This window comes from Camelus dromedarius, chromosome 9 (assembly GCF_036321535.1).
Source record: "Camelus dromedarius isolate mCamDro1 chromosome 9, mCamDro1.pat, whole genome shotgun sequence".
Lineage (NCBI taxonomy): Eukaryota > Metazoa > Chordata > Mammalia > Artiodactyla > Camelidae > Camelus > Camelus dromedarius.
The window spans coordinates 31,792,219-31,811,408 of NC_087444.1; the positions used below are offsets into that span (position 1 = coordinate 31,792,219).

The 19,190-nt window shown below is 47.0% G+C and overlaps 1 protein-coding gene across 4 annotated transcripts in view; it reads left to right on the top strand.

Annotated features, from left to right (window-relative positions):
* The first annotated feature begins 9,076 nt into the window (after positions 1 to 9,076).
* Positions 9,077 to 19,190, top strand: part of LOC105092083 (pyruvate dehydrogenase phosphatase regulatory subunit, mitochondrial) — a 29,693-nt gene continuing 19,579 nt past the window's right edge. For 2 of the 4 annotated variants that reach the window (XM_031458094.2, XM_064488972.1), the window contains exons 1-3: positions 9,077 to 9,277; positions 11,031 to 11,106; positions 18,885 to 19,173. In XM_031458094.2, the coding sequence (XP_031313954.1) occupies positions 18,950 to 19,173 (224 nt within the window). In that variant the 5' untranslated portion in view covers positions 9,077 to 9,277; positions 11,031 to 11,106; positions 18,885 to 18,949. Of the gene's footprint in view, positions 9,278 to 11,016; positions 11,107 to 18,884; positions 19,174 to 19,190 lie in introns of all 4 variants that reach the window. The other 2 variants (XM_064488974.1, XM_064488975.1) reach the window with 2 other exon arrangements.

The window sequence follows — 19,190 nt, forward strand, 5'->3', positions numbered from 1 at the left end:
AGAGGAACTTGTTTTCACACACAGCTAATTCGCAGCAAAACGAGCATGTCAGCCCCTGCCATATGCTTTTCCTCTGACTAGCCAGATTGGCTTTGGGACCTGTGTGACCAAACTAAAACCCCAGCCCCCATCTAGCTCTGGGTGGAGGCCACTGACCTGACCCCAGAGTCTACAGACCCCTACAGGCGTCCCCTGGGAGCTACTGACCTTGGTCCTAGGTTCCCACCTCCCTTGCCCAAAACAACTCACAGCACAGCAGTGTCTTCTCAAGTTACTTGTTAACTGCAGAGAAATAAAAATAGTAATTTACAGTGGAGAAAACCACGTGATGCATGTTAACATCAACAGGAGTGGGGCAAAAAGACAATATGTGCCTCCTGATATAACACACCAAGGACATAACATCCCTTCTGTGGTATTCCTGTCGAAGGTGCAGAGCCTGGATTCAATCACAAGGAGACATCAGACAAACCCAAAGCAAGGGACATTCTACAAAAGTACTGCACTCAGTCATGAAAGATAAAGACTAAGGAACTGTTCCATATTAAACGAGATTGAAGAGACATAATAACTAAATGGAGTCTGTGATCCTGGACCAGAAAAAAAATTTTTTCTGTTACCCTACTCCCAGCACATTTTCTGAGGTAACCTTTTTGGAGAACTAGGTCTCTAGGTTTTTAAGTCTGCCTCTCCACTACTGAGAAACAGGGGTCCTTTAGCAGATCTTACTTTGTAATAATTTGAGGCAACCAGTAAAGAAGACTTGAACGTGTAGAAAAAAAATTTTGACCATTGTATTGTTACACCAAGACAGATGTAGAAGAAACGATGGAAGTCAGAAGACAGTGAAAAGACATATTTAAAGTTCAGGAGTGATAAAAACTGCCAACATGAAATTTTTTTACCTAATGAAAATAGCCTTTAAAATAAAGATGTTCTCAGATAAAGAAAAGCTGAGCGTTTGTTACTATGAGACTTCCACAAAAGGAATCCTAAAGGAAAGTCTTCAGGCAAAAGAAAAATGATCCTAAATGGGAATACGGAAATGCATGAAAGAATGAAGAGCACTAGAAAAGGTAAATACGTGGTTAAGTTAAAATTTTAATAAATAAAAATGTATACTAATTTTAATTAAATAAATATAAAATTAAAAAATAGATTTTAATTTTTTAACATTTTTATTGAGTTACAGTCATTTTACAATGTTGTGTCAAATTCCAGTGTAGAACACAATTTTTCAGTTATACATGAACATACATATATTCATTGTCACTTTTTTTTTGCTGTGAGCTACCACAAAATCTTGTATATATTTCCCTGTGCTATACAGTATAATCTTGTTTATCTATTCTGCATGTGCCTGTCAGTATCTACAAATTTTGAACTCTGAGTAGTATCCCAATGTACAAATATACCACATCTTCTTTATCCAGTCATCTGTTGACGGACACTGAGGCTGTTTCCATGTCTTGGCTATTGTAAATAGTGCTGCTATGAACATCGGGGTACAGGTGTCTTTTTGAAGTAGGGTTCCTTTTGGATATATGCCCAGGAGCGGGATTCCTGGGTCATATGGTAAGTCTATTCCTAGTCTTTTGAGGAATCTCCATACTGTTTTCCACAGTGGCTGCACCAAACTGCATTCTCACCAACAGTGTAGGAGGGTTCCCTTTTCTCCACAGCCTCTCCAGCGTTTGTCATTTGTGGACTTTTGAATGATGGCCATTCTGGCTGGTGTGAGGTGATACCTCATTGTAGTTTTGATTTGCATTTCTCTGATAATTAGTGATACTGAGCATTTTTTTATGTGCCTATTGATCATTTGTATTTCTTCCTTGGAGAATTGCTTGTTTAGGTCTTCTGCCCATTTATAAACATATATAAATATTGTTTGTACAAAGCAATAGAAATGTCTTTAAAATGTATATTGACTGAAAATGTCCTACAAGAAAAATACAAAAATTGGGAGGAAGCAGGTGAAGTTGAAGTGCTTTAAAGTTCTAGCCTTACTGGATAAGTGATCAAAGCAATGTTGTGTTAAACTGTTAAATCAAATCCATGTTTAATCTGTAGGAGCAACCACTGAAAGAATAATAAAAGAATATAATTAACAAATTATTAGAGGAGGGAATAATATTTTTTAAACAATCCAGAAGAAAAGAAATAAGAGAAAAAAGAAGAAATAAGTAATATAATAGATATAAACCCAAATATATTACTAATTACACTAAAAATAAGTGAACTAAATTCTTTTTTTTTTAATAGCAGGAAGTCAGAGGACAAACAACAAACAAAACAGAATCATTGTTTTCTAGCACTTAAGAACGTCCCTGCTCAAGAGTAGATGGATTGAGGGTCGGAGCCCTGAATTCGTGTCAAAAAAATCAGGGAACCAAAGGTTATCCCATCACAAAGTCCTCCAGCTTTCACAGAGTCCCATGGTGTGGAGTCTCTGCAGACATATCTTGGGCACCTGACCCTCCAAAGATGATGCCCAGTGCCCACAGAACACAATTCACCTGCTACCCTGGGGCAGAGACTGGCGGCTAACTTTTTAAAAACAGCTTCATTGAGAATTAACTCCCATATCGTAACTCCCATAACTCCCATTTAAGGTATACAATTCAATGGTGTTTAGTAAATTCACAGAGTCATGTAACCATCACCACAATCAAGTTTAGAACATTTCATCCCCCCAAAAAGAAACCCCATGGCCATCAGCAGTCACCCATTTCTCCCCAACCTCTTGCAGCCACTAATATTTGTGTCTTTATAGATTTGCCTATTCTGGCCATTTTCTATAAATAGAATCATAAAATATGTAGCCTTTACCTCTGGCTTCTTTCACTTAGCTTAATGTTTTCTGGGTTCATCCGTGTTATAGCTGTGCCCACATTTCCTTCCTTTTCATTGTTGGATGATACTCCGTTGTACAGATATACTCTTACCTTACTTATCCCCTCATCAGTTGATGGGCGTCGATTGTTTCCACTTTTTGTCTCTTCTGAATAATGCTGCCATGGATATTCATGAACAAGCTTTTGGCACCTAATTTTCAGAACATACTTTGCTCACTTACCACTGCCTCAGTCACTGGCCCTGTAAAGGAAAGTGGTAAATCCCAGCAGCACCAAAACAAACCACATCCAGAAGAAGTCTGACTTTCGGGGGTCCTCGAGGTGCCCCTTCCAATCGGCAAAGTGATCACGGGGAGGGGAGCTGCTGATGCCTAATGGGAGAATTTTCTGTTACTCTCACTCTGCTGTGAAGCGAAAGGAAAACTAAAAGCAGCTTGAAGGTGGATCCCAATGTTGATTTGAACATCAAAGAGCCTCCATCAGTAACTGTCTCCTCATTGTACAACCAAGGTGTTAGAAACATTTGGACCTCTCTCATCAGCTGCTTCCTAGAGAATATTTAGTCCTTTGTTTTATTCAGTTTTACTCAGCTCCAGTTGCAACTTAGAGGAAAGAAAACACACATCAAGTCGCCTAACAGAAAAAATCACTAAGCAGAAAATGGCCAGCAGGAAGAAGTCAGGGCAGGTGTCTTCAAAGCAGAGGCAAAACAGATTTTGCTCAGTTATACCATCAACGTAACTGGGCGAATGTCCCAAAGTGTTTGCAGGGGCAGCCATGAAACAGGTTCAGTTACAATTTGAAGGGAAAAGAAGATTCTGGGAAGTGACCAATGTCAAGTAAGAAGGGAAGTCCACAGCAAAATAGAGCTGTTCTCACTGATCCATCTGCAGATAAAGCTGGAAACAGCCTGGTCTAGGCTCCCATTAGAGAGCTTAACCCCAAACCCCACGGGGTAAGAGGGAAAAAAGCTGGAGTTTCCATTTTTCAAAGTAGTATATTTTTAAGTAAATATTCCGTCAATTGAAAAAGCAAACACACCACTGTGTCCCAAAACATTATATGAAAAAGGAAATGGTACAGCTGTGTTTTTCGTTGTAACTAAAGTCTACAATCACAGCAAGAAAGTATAGATAAATCTTGACCTCTAGTTAATGATATAAAAGCTAAACTGTTTGGGGGATGGAGTTCAACTTCCCCTGTGGAGGAGGAAGCTTCTAACAAACCCATCTTCCCACAAATAACAATTACACACTTTGAACAAAATACAGAAAACAATAACCTGAAACTTCTGTAGGCTGAACAAAAGCAGGCAGTTTTGGGAGAGAGGTCAAAATGTGGAGCAAGCAGCCTGCAGCCTAAAACAACTAAAATCATAATCGAAAAACCCACCATGTTTGTGGCACTGGAAAATGCGGACGGCAAGTCAGCCAAGATCACCTGAGGCCCGGGGATAGCACTGCTCATAGGTCATCCACACACAGCAGCCCTGGGCCTGGAAAGAGCTCCCTGAGCTCAGTCAAGCGCCCAGGATTCCCAGGTGCCTCCTGAGTGCACCTGCACCAAGCCCAGGTAGTTCTTACTGAAGTCACAGTGAGGTCAAAGTATCCGCCTCAGTGGCACCTGGGGACTCCCACCCAGCTCCCACCGCAAGCTGCAGGGTAACAGCCTGGGCACAGGCTCTGCGCTTCAGCTGCGTGTCTCCAGCCTCCGCCGTCATTCATTCTGGCTCAACTCCCCGTATCCCACAGCCCAGAGCCTCAGTGCCCGGCCGTGCAGCTCACTTTGCAACAATCATAACAAGAGTAGCTGTTGTGCCCTGAAAAATTTTGCAGTGGACCAAGTGTTCTATGTTCCTTATTTGAGTCTTGCAAAAACAAAAACAAAGGGAGAAAAAGTATCATTGCCCACGTTACAAGCAAGTAAATGGAGGTTGTGATGATTAATTGTATGTGCCAACCTGTCAAGCAAGAGTCTAGATATTGATGCAGAGGTATTTTCTAGCTACGAATACCATTTAAATCAGTAGACTTTGAGGAAAGCAGATCACCCTCCATGATGTGAGTGGGCCTCATCCATTCAGCTGAAGGTCTTAAGAGAGAAGACAGAGGCCCCCGCGGAGGGAGGAGGAATGGGTGGGACCGCCTACCGCCTGGGAACTGGAGCACCCACATCAGCTCTGCCCTGGGCCTCCAGCCTGCCGGCCTGCCTCGCGCACTTCAGGCCTGCAGCCCATAGTCCTGTGAGTCAGTCTTCAGGACAAATCTCTCCCTCTACATGTATACACGTCCTGCTGGTTCTCTCTCTCTCTAATCTCTGTTGGTGACTAGCACAGAGGCCCCAGAAAGGGTCACACACCAAGGAAGAGTCAGTGCTGGCATGCATACCCAGGCCAGCTCAGCTCCAAAGTCCTGCTCTTCCCCAACCACCACACCCACCCTTTCAGCTCAGACTCAACATGCTGCCGGGCCCAAGTGTCTAGGGGTCTCTGCTCTACAGCGCCTGTCGTGGGAAGGTTAGCGGGAGGGAAAGGGCACAGCCCTCCTTGGGAGGCTGCACCAAAGCAGCTGCACCTCGGGCCCTCCTGTGCGATAAGGGGCCATGTTGGGTTATCACCTCTCGGGGAGGGAGATTTTATTAGTCTGACTTGGGTTTCTAACTAATCTCCCTGTGAGGGGCTGTGCAACCCAGGAAACCTCAGTTCGTAGGCCACAGTGCCACCTCCTGCTTTATATGACGAAAGAGCATGACTGAATCACTGTGATCTGTGAGGCCACTGCGGCATTAGCCCCATTTCACAGATTGGCAAACAGAGCTTCGTCAAGAACCCGCTCAAGTCCTGTCTCACCCACACAGCGTTACACAACTACCGTTTCTCCTCCAGACTCTTCAATAGTCGGCATCCAGTGGATTCTAGATACAGAGAAGTTCCTGGAAAGCCCTTCAGAGGAACTGATGTGTCCTTCAGCCTTGTTGATTCCAGTTCATTCAGAGGTACGGGTTTAGATTTCCCAGGTGATTCTAAGCACCACCACTGTCTCTGGCACATGACTTAGCACTCACTTGAATAGGTCACTACTTCATGTGTTAAAGACTTGGATGTGAGGTCTGGTTTTATTTTCTGTAACTTGAGAATGTGTTTCTCCAAGGCTCACTGTCCTCATAGGTGAAGCAGGGACACTGTCCTCTGATTTACACAGTTTTGGTGGAGTGTCGTTGTGGTGAGGCAGGTAGGGCACCGCACAGTGCCTGGCACATGAGCCAGTTTTACCATTACCTCACAGGGGCTCAGAAATGGCGCCACTGCAGCCAGCACAGCGCTAAGCCCAGAGCAGGTGTTTTACTGCAACACGAGACTGTGAATTGTGGCTGGAAGTTGGTGAAGTGAGAACACTGGCTGCTTCTCTCCCCACAGGTGTGAACGGGAATGCACACACACGGGATCCCAGCACATGGGGAAACACCACGTGCCACGTTCTTACCGGGAAATCAAGGTAAGGCTGGGTGTCAAGTCCAGTGACAGCGACAGTGACTTCTGGCGGTGGAACGGGGCTTTCTCCCAACAGCCACGCCCCCACTGCGGAGGGAAACGTTTATAAATGCCTGTATCTTCGTTTCCTCGGTTCCCAAATTCTCTTTTATACTTTGGTAAAGGCAGGTACAGATGGTTTTATGTACAGTGTTCAGTGTCAGTGATGGCAAATGCATATACCTGGTTACTACGGATGCAGACCATTTCACAAATAGACATGGCAAGGGTAGTTCAAATGTCTGTTTATTTATTCGCAAACTTAGTAACATGAAAAGATTCTCAGTTGAAACCTGGCTTGATAGAAATACACTGCACAATGTTAATACCGCATTCACGGAGGGCAGAGATGCTGGGTCACCCTGTGTGCCTATTGTCACCAGGGCTCGGGAGAAAGAACCATTTACTAAAGTGCTTCAAACATCCTCTGAACCACAGGCTGATGCTACACAGGGACAGAAAATGCTGAGTTGAACTGCACATTTACAAATGCAAAGCATGAGTGGTAGCACTTTACAATAATTACACTGGCATTTTCACACATCCCAAGAGTCAACCAGAGAGTAAAGTGATAACCGTGCTGCTAGAAGACCCTTCACTGAAACAAGGTGCAGAGCTTTCTACCCGACACTCCCTAGTTCTGAGGAAGGAGAAGCTATGTGGGTTGGATGGGTCCCCTCAGACAAAATGAAGGTACTTTTGTTTTCATGCTTCCCATCTCCAGCCACCATGTGGCATTCTGGAATGTAAGGCACTAGAACCTGGCTTGGGGGAAAGAGGTGCTCTGAGCTCCAGTTCTTGGTGTGTGAAGCAAATCCTGGCACAGATCTTTTGAAACAGGTGCTAAATGTATCCTCCCCATGTCTTGCAATTCTTGTCCTTAAAGAGTGAAAAATGAGAAGGCAGAAGGTTTGCAAAGCATAAAATTGATGCACCTAATGTTGTGAAAGTCATGGCCCATGAAGAAATACGTAATTCTCTAAGGGTTGCAGATACTATGCTCAGAGAAGTCAAGAACCATACAAGAAATAACTCTGGTCTTTAACAGGAAAGGAGAAGCCAAGACAACAAAAACAATCCTCTTGAAAAACATTGCATCGGTGCTTATGAGAGCCTACAAAGAACAAGACTCAATATTGACAATGAAGGGAGCCCCAGGGCTTAGCATTTAAAGCAGAGGCTTAAAAAGGGCATGGGTGAGGGGAGCTTGGAGAAATCTATACAGCTTGTTCACTGCTTACTGCATGAAACCAGAATGTAGTTAAACAGGTTAAACAGCACTTTATATATTCCAGCCACCATTTCCTATAGACAACTTGGTTTCTGCCAAATTCACATGCCGGGCAATGGCATCAGCAGGATGGCTCATCACGAAAATTTGTGGTTTTTCTCCCCCAATTGCCACAGTTAGGTATCAGGAAAGGCTCACCCGAGAATATGCCTCAGCTGTGTTAGCCTGTGCCCTCTTCTTTTTTAGGCAGCTGGTGACCCTAAGCTTTAAGCCCAGAGCTAAAATATTAAAGTATGTATCTAGCATGGAGGCCCAGAATGCCCTGAACTTCCATGCATCAGAGTAGCAAACGGCAGTATTGGTTCTCAGGAAACCAGACCTCCTATGGGCTATTTTGTGTGAGTTAACTGGCAAGTGAGGGTGTACAAAGTATGCAGGTTGTGGGCTGGCCCAGTCACACAGGGGTCCCTGGAATTATATGATCACTCCTTCATGGCAGAAGCGCTTTCTTCCCTGCGCACTGCTGAGTCCCATCACCTAGCACGGTGCCCGGCCACAAGAGGCCCTCCATCAAACAACATTGGCTTGTGTGGTGAGATGGGCTTGAATCCAATGGATGGAATTGGCCAGTGTGGTCCAAGAAGCAGGGGAGGCTGTACTATTAGTTCGCTCTCCATTCAGAGGATATTTACTGGACGTTGTGCCAAGCACTGTTCTAAATGCTGAGAACATACCCCTGTATGTGATTTAGGTACTGTGGTCAGAGGGCAGAGCTTGCAACCAGTGGGAAAGGCTGTCAACAAGCACTCATCTACTGTAGTGACAAGTTCTCTAAAGGAAAGAACACAGGGCGATGTGATAGTAGGTGAGGTGGGGGAGTGGGTGGGCAACTTCTCAGCGGTTGGAGTGAATGATTCCTTCTCCTCTGGTCCAGACAAGCAGGCAAGGTGCAAAGAGTAAGATCCCGCCCACAGCTCAGGTCCTCTAATCCTGCCTCTGAAGTCGGGACAGGCCAGCCGGCCGGATTTCCGATCCTCTCTGCTAGAGATTCGCCCAAGAAGACCGGAGTGATTCCAAAGAAGAAAGTGGCTGTCGGTCGAGAAGTCATTTTTACCCCCTGGACTAGAGTGTCTTTGGGAGGCGGACCCACGTAGGTCCGGATGTGGCAAGACGCCTCGAGGGAAGAGGGAACCTTCCCCCCCCTCCAACGCTCCCCACACTCGGGCGGGGCTGCCGCCATCTCCGCCGTCCCGGCTCCTCCTGCAGAAATCGACAGGATCCGAGACCGGGGCTGCAAAGTAGCCCTGAAAGACCAGGCCTCCAGCTGGCCTCCATCTTGGTGGAGTGGAGAGCCCCAGGGGAGTGGCCTCGCGAGACCCAAACAAGCCCACGTGCCAGGGGGCGGGGCCCTACCGTGACGTCACGGCGCGCGCGGGCGCGCTTTATACTACGCACCGGCGTCCCCTTGCTAGGGACCGTAAAGCGCGGAAGGTCGCGGGCTCAATTTTCCCCGGAACTTTTTTCCTCCCGCCGCCTCGTCCCCTCCCCATTCCTTGTGCCCCCTTTCCGGCCTCCGCGACCCCCCGCGACTGCTGTGGCGGCTGCTGCTATGCGTCAGGCCGGGTGTTGCTGAGCGCGGAGCCCGTGGGGGCACGTGAGGTAAGGAGAAGCCGCGGGGCCGCTGTGGCCTCCCCGTCCGCGCGGGCCTTAGGGCCCCCGGGACCCCCAGGGCCCCCTCTTTCCGCTGTGGTCTCGCTCAGGAGGGTCCCGGCCGTCCCTCGCTTCCCGGCGGATCTGCCCGGTCCTCCGGAAGGCGGACAGTGGGTCGGCTGAACTCCCTCAGCCTCTGCGGCTGTGGCGTCTCGGGGACCCGTGTCCAGCTGCCCCGGGGCCCGCGCACCGGCTCTGCCAGGCGCCCGCAGCTCAGCCTGGATGCCCACGCTCTTGTAGGCCCGCCTTGGGCAGGCACCCCTTCCCCCACTCCCACCCCGCAGCGCGGCTCAGGCTTGTTCAGCTGGGACAACTCTGCAGGTGGAGTTGTTTCCCCGCGTGGAAACGCGCGGTCCGCTTGTGCTTAAGTAACTGGTAAAACTTGCGGCCGAGTCTGGCAGTGAGGTTACTTGGAAACGTCCAGGCCAGGGCAGTGAGCCCTCTTCTTAAAGACTGACCCCCTCGGGACTGACTTGTATGACACTGATTTGATTCAGACATCTTCAAGTCTGTTTCGCCTCGCATGTCAGCATGTTGTAGGGGGATGCTGGGCGGGGAGGTGGCAGGAACTTTTCCACGGATAGGGGTTCGTATTAATTTCTTAAAGTTGTCGGATCACCTGGTGTCCCAGGTGGCTCCAATGCTGAGGCAGGTGTGGGAAATGTGTTACTCTTATCTGTTCTCACCCAGTCTTCCTTGTGACCAGCTGCGGGTTTGCACACGATGCTGTGAGCATTCAGAGGAACAGTTGAGAGAGAGTTGGAGCTGTCCTCTTGCTCTCGTTGACGTGTAGGCAGATCTGAGCATAACCAGGCCCAGTATTGAGGGGTTTCTTAGCAGAAATTGTTTTTCTTAGAGAATGTTATACAGTCATTTTCTTTTTAAGAACTATGATTTATTTTCAGTCATGTACATGATTTACTTCTTTGGTTTTTTCCTACTCCTTTGCACTCTTGCTTTGCTTTAGTTCTTCTGCCAAACCTTCTTGAATACTCTGATGCCTTCCTTTCTTCATTGTTTGCGTCCACTGTGAATCTTTTTTTTTTTTTCCCCTCACCATGTCACTAACTCTTTTGAAGGTCATGAGCACAAGGTCAAAAATTATTTTTTTGGTTATCACCCTGGCCTTTTAACATTGTTTATTCAGTGGCTTGAAACTCATCTGTTACTATGTTTCTAACGCCACCTTTGCAGTTCCCTTTATCTGCTAGGGAAAGTGCTGCCTTGTGGTTTTGTTCTCACAGCTATCCTTTTTTTTTTTTTTTTTACCTCATCTCGTCTTAATTTAAAGATACTCATCTAATCTTGATTTAAAGGTTGCATGGAGTAATGATTCAATGGCAGACTCTAGGCCAGACTGCTTAGCTTTGAATTCATGCTCTGCCACTCACCAGTGTTACAGGACCTTGGGTGCCACAGAGAAGTGTCACATCACTTTTGTGTGCCACTGTTTCTTCTGGGGTAGAATAGAAATTATAGTATCTGTCTTACAGAGTTGTGAGGATTAAATTAGTTGTATCTATAAAACAGTGTCTGGCATATTGTAACTGCTTACAAGAATTTTGCCTTTTTAAACTTCTTTCAGGTTATTTAGGTAGTCCCTCAAATCTGGGGGCCTAGCCGTGAGATCTGAGTCATCATTAAGTTTTTTCCCCATCTCGTTTGTTTCTGTTCTCATCATTCATCAGCTTGTATTTCCTAGGTGCCCACGCTGAATGCTAGGAAAACCCTGATGCAGTTGTAATCATTCCCTGCTCTCAGAGAACTCCCTCATAACAGTAAGTAAACTACCACTTACTGAGTGCTGCTTCGGCGCCACTTGCCCTGTTCTTCCTGCACTGTCTGCTTTAGTCTTGGAGCCGCCGGGTGTAGTAGGTGTTCTAGCCCATGTTACAGATAAGGAGCCCAGAGACTGAGGGACTTGCTCCAAGTCATACACCTGAGGTGGGGGACATTTTCAAACCCAGATCTGTCTGCTTCTGAAGTCTGAATTCTCAGCTTGATTGCCGTTTTGCTTCCCTGGCTGGCAAACAGACCATTATGTGGTGTGACTGGCTCTGTGCTGGAGGAAGTAGTGCAGGGTGTTTGGGGGACAGGGAAGAGTCACCTGACCAAGTGTCAGGGGAGAGAGGGGACAAATGAGATGTCAAACAGGCTGAGAGCTGAGGGGATTATCTTTATTTGGCGGGGAGGGTTGGCAGGAACCACACCAGTTAGCAGGAACATTCTGCACAGACCTGGAGGTGAATGAAAAACTAAACGTCTGACGTGTTTGAGGAGTTTCAAGTGATTCAGTCTGACTTGGTTAGAATGTGAAAGGAGAGGAAAGAAATGAGCAGATAGTGAAGGGTCTTACCCTTTGGATCAAGGAATTGGACTTTTTCTGAGGGCATCAGATAGTCGTTGACGGGTTTTAAGCTGGGGCATGGAATAGGATTTTCATTTTAGAAGACTGGCCCAGACCTGTGTGTGAGAGCTGGGGGGGTGAGAATGATGTGCAGCGTAGAGGCTGGAAGCCCCATAGGGGAGCTTCTGCCTAAACTAGGTGAGAGGGGACGGCAGTCTGTGCTCAGGTAAGGGCAGTGGAGATGGAGAGAAGTCCGTCTCTCAGAGGGAAACGTACAGTGTGGAATTGTTAGGCGCTAATGATTGACTGGAGAGCAGAGGTGCACCCAGGAGTGGGATTGCTGGATCATCTGGTAAGTCTGTTTTTAGTTTCTTGGGGAAATCTCCATACTGTTTTCCGTAACGGCTGCATGAAACTACATTCCCACCAACAGTGGAGGAGGGTTCCGTTTTCTCCACACCCTCTCCAGCATTTATCCTTTGTGGACTTTTGCATGATGGCCATTCTGACTGGTGTGAGGTGATAGCTCATTGTAGTTTTGATTTGCATTTCTTTGATAGTTAGCGATGTTGAGCATTTTCTCATGTGCCTATTGGCCATTTGTATGTCTTCACTGGAGAATTGCTTGCTTAGGTCTTCTGCCCATTTTTGAATTGGGATGTTTGTTTTTTCTTTTTAAGTTGTGTGAGCTGTTTATATGTTCTGGAGATTAAGCCCTTGTCAGTCTCATCTTTTGCAAATATTTTCTCCCATTCCGTAGGTTGTGTTTTTGCTTTCCTGTGGCTTCCTTTGCTGTGCAAAAGCTTGTGAGTTTAATGAGGTCCCGTTTGTTTACTTTTGCTTTTATTTCTGTTGCCTGGGTAGACTGCCCTGGGAGAACATTGCTGACATTTATGTCAGATAATGTTTTGCCTATGTTTTCTCCTAGGAGGTTTATAGCGTCTTGTCTTATGTTTAATTTTGAGTTTATGTTTGTGTGTGGTGTGAGGGCCAATTCTAACTTCATTGATTTACATGTAGCTGTCCAGTTTTCCCAACACCATTTGCTGAAGAGACTGTGTTTACCTCCATTGTATGTTCTTGCCTCCTGTGTCAAAGATTAACTGACCAAAAGTTAGTGGATTTATTTGTGGGCTCTCTGTTCTGTTCCATTGCTCCATATGTTTGTTGTTATACCAATACCATGCTGTTTTGATTGCTGTAGCTGTGTAGTATTGTCTGAAGTCTGGGAGGTTTATTCCTCCCTCTTCATTGTTTTTCTTCAGTATTGCTTTCGCAATTCTGGGTCTGTTGTGATTCCATATATATTTGAGGATTATTTGTTCTAGATCTGTGAAAAATGTCCTGGGTCACTTGATAGGGATAGCATTAAATCTGTAGATTGCTTTGGGTGGTATGGCCATTTTAACGACATTAATTCTTGCAATCCAAGAACATGGGATATCTTTCCATTTCTTTAAGTCATCTTTAATTTCCTTGGTCAGTGTTTTGTAGTTCTGTTTGTGTAAGTCTTTCACTTCCTGGGTCATATTTATCCCTAACTGTTTTATTTTTTTTAATGGAATTTAAGCGGGACTGTCTCTTTACTTTCCTTTTCTGACATTTCAGTATTAGTGTAAAGAAATGCCACTGATTTCTGTGTTAATCTTGTATCCTGCTACCTTTCCATATTCTTTTTACAGCTCTAGTATTTTTTGTGTGGAGCCTTTAGAATTTTCTATATATGGTGTCATGTCATCCACGTGTAATGACAATTTTACCTCTTCTCTTCCAGTTTGGATCTTTTTTATTTCTTCTTCTTTTTTTCCCCCCCGAATTGCTGTGCCTAGGAGTTCCAGTACTATATTTAATGGAAGTGGTGAGAGTGGGCATCCTTGTCTTGGTCCAGATGTTAATGGGAAGGCTTTCAGATTTTCACTGTTGCATAGTATGCTGGCTCTAGGTGGATTTTCATTATAGAAGAGTGGCCCAGAGCCCTGTGTGGGGGCTGGGGGGTGAGAATGGTGTGCAGAGTAGAGGCTGTAGAGGCTGGAAGCCCCGTAGGGGAGCTTCTGCCTAAACTGAGTGAGGGGATGGCAGCTTGTGCTCAGGAAAGGGAAGGGAGATGGATAGAAGTCCGTCCGTCAGAGGGAAACGTAGAGTGTGGAATTGTTAGGTCCTGATGATTGACTGGAGAGCGGAGGGGAGAGAAAGGGAGAATGCAGGCTGACACCCAGGGTTGTAGTATGTGGTGTCCCTGGGGGACACAGGAAGTGGACGGAGTTGGAGACTGAGGAAGACGGCTTCACCTTCTGTGCTCAGTTTGACCCGTGGGGGTCCAAGTGGCCGTGGCGGTTCTTCAACTAGACGTGCTGGCCTGAGGCTCAGGGTAGCTGTCAGGGGTTAGGCCGTGAGTCATAGGAGAGGGAGTCGCCTGGATGATAATGGACGGGGGAGAGGAGCTGGTCAGGGAGCCCTTTAGGGTCGTCAGCACATAGAGAAGGCAGAGGAGAGAGGCCGGCGAGTCGTGATCCGGGCAGTGGGTGTCACACAAAACAAGGAAAGAGTGTGTGAGCAGGAAGGAGGCGTCCATGGGCGAGTGAGCTGGTGCCAGAAAATGCCCCTGGACTAATAGCAGCATTAGTGTTCCTCTGAGAGTGGTGTCGGTGGCCTGTGGGGCAGAAGGCCGCCTGCTTTTGGTTCAGGAGAAAGTAGGATGGGGGTAAAGTTGGGGGGGGGGGAGTAGAAGTAGGTCTTTCCGTGTATTGTTTATTGAGTGAAAAAGATAGGTTGTGAAGCACATGTTAAGAAATTTTTGCTTAAAAATTCCACTGGCAGACCGTGCCATCACCAAGGTAAAGAAAAGCGGGACTCATGACAAAGGTGGTGGCAAACAAGTGGACATCAGGGCAGTTCACTGCTGCAGAAATAATCTGGGAAGTTATCATGAACACTGGTGTTGGTGAGCTTTGCGTCTTGGGAAATCTTAATTGCCTCCCGTGTTTGAGTTTTTGCAAAGACCATCATTTTATAATTTATAATTTGTAGAATTAAAAATTGCTGACCGAAGAAGGTTATGGAGCTTTGTTTTATTTCTTAAATCTGCTGGGTGGGGGGTGGGGTACTTGAGCGTACCTAAATGGCAGAGGAGGAGGAGGGAAACCAGAAGGTGTCTGACAGAGGAGGACAGTTGATGGAGCTTGGTTCTTGGGAAGGAAGCAGAAGCGGGATCCAGGCGCCTGTGAGAGAACTAGGTTTTGACCCTGTGCAGGATGGCAGAGGTGGCTGCAGATGATGCAAGGAGGTTTACAGGTGGAGTTTCAGGGGTCAAGATGAGACAGGTTATCTGCTTAGATGAAGGGAGACAGGAGGTGGGGTCCAAGGTCGGGAGAGGAGCAGCGTTATGGGTTCAGAACCCGGATGGGGCTTTACAGGAGGTAGCCTGGAGCTAGGAACGGGGTGCCTGCCAGCACAGCCACAGTGGAACGGGGTCTTTTTTAAGCATGACCAGGTGGTAATGGTGCAGAAGGATGAGGATGCCGACCCTGACCCTACCTCTCGATGGTGAGGTCAGGGGAATAGGGCTGGCCATGTGCCAGAGGAGACTTGCATTTCTGTTGAGACACAGGTGGAGAGGACATCAGTGAAGGGGTGGGCATGTAACTTTGGAAAGGATGTTCTGAGGGGCGCAGTGGAGAAGTCTGATGGAGAGGAAAGCAGAGAGGGATTGGATCTGGAGAGAGAAATTGGTTACGTGGAGATGAGCTTACAGCAAGACTAGCTGTGTGGAGAAGCTTGTGTCTTGAGACAGAGTTTGGCAGGGACACGAGGCATGATGGCACCCCCAAAGTGGCCCAAATAGTTAGTCCCTCGTTGGTTGGGATTTTTCTCGGAATACAATCTGTACCCGCGTTGGTCACGGTTGTGAGTCCTGTCTGATGGATGGGCGTGGATACTTTGGCCTTAGATGACTGGGGCTGATGGTGGAGCCCACTGGGTCCCGGGGCTGGTAGTGGAGGTGCCGGTGATACTAGCGGTGTGCTGCCCTGATGTCTGCTGTTGCCACCCCTCTGGTCTGAAGTCCTCATCTTCCTGTACTTCAGTGACTGCACAGTCAGCCAGCAGGTCTTTCTTCAGTTTCTTGAAACTTGAACAGTCCTCTCTTTTGCTGTCAGATAAATTTTTCTAAAACTCTGCCTTTCTCATTTTCAGTTTGTGGTACTGGGCCACGTCAGACCAAATATCCAGCGTCTTCCCCGGTCTGGCTCCACCTGACTTCAGTTTCTGCTCCCAGGACTCAGAGACACTGAGGCCTCCGAGCCAGATCCCTTCCTGTCCTCCACCAGCCCGCAGGGTCAGACTTGTTCTGCAGCTTGACTGTGTGTGCTTTCTGTCTCTCCTTGTCCCAGTTTTATCCTCCCAGGCTCAGCTTAGGTCTTATTCTCTATATGATCCCTTTCCCGATAGGCATGGCCTGCGTTCTTTTTCTTCTCTAAGCTACGACATTTACTGTCTGGTAGAGACGTTGCAGCCGGTGGCTCGTGTGTGAGTGGTGAGCCTGAGGAGACGAGTCATCCCTCCTTTCTGGAGCAGACATCCAGTACCTTCAACTCTACCGCATCGCCGTGGAAGCGCGAGGCACGCCTCCTCTGCTATGGCTTTGCATCCCGTCTCTCTGTCTTTCTCTGGGACCGCATCCTTTCTTATTCCCTCTCCTTCCTCACCCACCTCTTTCCCTTTTCCTGGCTCATCCTGGCAGCGGTGAAACATTCTTAATAGTCCCCGGTTAAAAAACAGACCTTGCTGTGCTCCATGTTTTCCCTTCCCCTTCCGAGCTCAGTGTCACAGTCGCCTGCGCCCCACCCCCCGCTCACTTACACTTCAGTTTGCTCTGGCGTGTATTCCATCCCTCCATCCCCTGAAAATGTTCTTTTTTAGGACACCTGGGCCTCTGTGTTGTGAAATTCTGGTGGACACGCGGCCACCTTGCTCCTTCCTTGGCACCCTCTGTAGTGACCGCTTCTTCACACACGTCCCTCCCTGGGCTTCGGTGACACCTCTGCCTGGTGTTCTTCCGCCTCCCTAGCCACTCCTTCTTCATCTCTTCAGCCACTTCTCTTTCTCTGGATGCTCTGTGAGTCTGCCCCAGCATTCAGTCCTGCCTCTAGTCCTTCTCTTCCTCGTGTGTACGTGCGGGGAGCCTCAGAAGTCTTGGTGTTCGAAATGCTGGGGCTTCAGGAATTGTATACATGCTGATGACCTCCGAATCACACTCCAAGTTTCAGGCTCGCATGTCCGGGTGCTGCTCGATGTTTCCACATGGATGCCTGACGGGTCCTTCGCACTTGACATCAGGGAGTGGAATATTTCATTGTACACACACGTGCACACCCTCACAGCCTCCCTCCTGCTCGCTCTCCTTCCCTGCCTCCCTCCCTATTATTTCTGATCCTTCTCATAGAGTAAGTGGCCCCAGTTGCTTAGCCCAGAAACTTAGCCATCATCCTTATTCCTCCCTTTTCCCCATTTTAACATCTGGCTTGTTGGCACATAAGTTCTGTCATTTCTGCTTCCCCAACGATCCAGTCACTTCTCTGAGTCTGCTGCCATCATCCTTTCTGAACCCCCACGGCACCCCCTTGGACACCTACAGTAGTAGCACCTGACTCACCTCTGTTTTCCCCTCCTCCAATCCACTCTGCACCGTGGAGCCAGCCTGACCTTAGGAAAACACACCCCATCATTTCATTCCCCTGCTGCAGTATTTTCCTTCGCACTTAGAATCAGTCCCGCTGCTCGTGGTGGTGTCTGAGAGCCATGTACGATTGCTCTCTGCCGCCTCTCCAGCCTTGTCTCAGGTCGTCTCCCCTCGCTCACATGCTGTGGACACGCCGGCCTCCTTTCTGTGCTTGGACTCATCCAGGTCTGTCTCACTTCATGGCCTTTGCACGTGCTCGTTCTTCTGTCTGGCACACTTGTAGCTCGTTCTTTTCCATCCATCAGGTCTTCTCAAATGTCACCTTCTTTCTGACATTTATTTATTTATTTATTTGAATTACAGTCAGTTTACAGTGTTGTGTCAATTTCCGGTGTACAGCACAATTTTTCAGTCATACATGAACATACACATATTTATTTTCATGTTCTTTTTCACCGTGAGCTACTACAAGATCTTGAATATATTTCCCTGTGCTATACAGTATAAAGTTGTTTATCTATTCTGCGTATACCTGTCAGTATCTACAAATCTCGAACTCCCAGTCTGTCCCTTCCAACCCCCCTCCCCCCTGGCAACCACAAGTTTGTATTCTATGTCTGTGAGTCTGTTTCTGTTTTATATTTAAGTTCATTTGTCGTCGTCTTTTTTTTTTTTTTTTTTTTTTTTAGATTCCACATATGAGTGATATCATATGGTATTTTTCTTTCTCTTTCTGGCTTACTTCACTTAGAATGACATTCTCCAGGGACAACCGTGTTGCTGCAAATGGCATTATGTTGTCATTTTTTATGGCTGAATAGTATTCCGTTGTATAAATACACCACAACTTCTTTATCCAGTCATCTGTCGATGGACATTTATGTTGTTTCCATGTCTTGGCTATTGTAAATAGTGCTGCTCTGAACATCGGGGTGCAGGTGTCTTTTTGAAGTAGGGTTCCTTCTGGATATATGCCCAGGAGTGGGATTGCTGGCTCATCTGGTAAGTCTATTTTTAGTTTCTTGAGGAATCTCCATACTGTTTTCCACAGTGGCTGCACCATACTGCATTCCCACCAACAGTGTAGGAGGGTTCCCTTTTCTCCACAGCCTCTCCAGCATTTGTCCTTTGTGGACTTTTGCATGATGGCCATTCTGACTGGTGTGAGGTGGTACTTCATTGTAGTTTTGATTTGCATTTCTCTGATAATTAGTGATACTGAGCATTTTTTCATGTGCCTGTTCTGACCATCGTATTTTGACTGTGCCCCTAATGACTCCATCATGCTAGCTTTGTTACTTGTTTCATTTGTGCATTGGCTTCTTGTCTCTCCCAAACGTAAGTTGTGTAAAGGCAGGGGCCTCGTCTTCCGTGTTCACTGCTGTATCTACAGCTAGCAGTGTGTCTGGAACTCAGTAAGTTCTCAGACTTTTGCTGAACGAACAATTACTATTCTCTGTTTCAGCCCTTTCTTATTAATTCTATGCACTGAATACAGTGGTATGAAATATGTTTGGTTTTTCTCTGTTTAGTTGGAATTCTGGGGATCTCCTTCTTAGCTGAGTGAGAGCACATCTCCCAGTTGCTGGCGGACGTGATGTTTCACCGGTTGCTATCAGTGGTCCGAAGACAAAGAAACAGCCGAGGATGGCAGAAGTGGTCCTCAGTCAGAAGCGGTGCATTCGTCGCCGAAGCGCATTCCGTTGCCCTGCCTGCCGAGGCACACGTGGTCATCTGTGGGGGTGGAATCATGGGCACATCTGTGGCCTATCATCTCTCTAAGATGGGATGGAAGGATATTGTCCTTTTGGAGCAGGGCAGGTAAGGATCAAACTGGA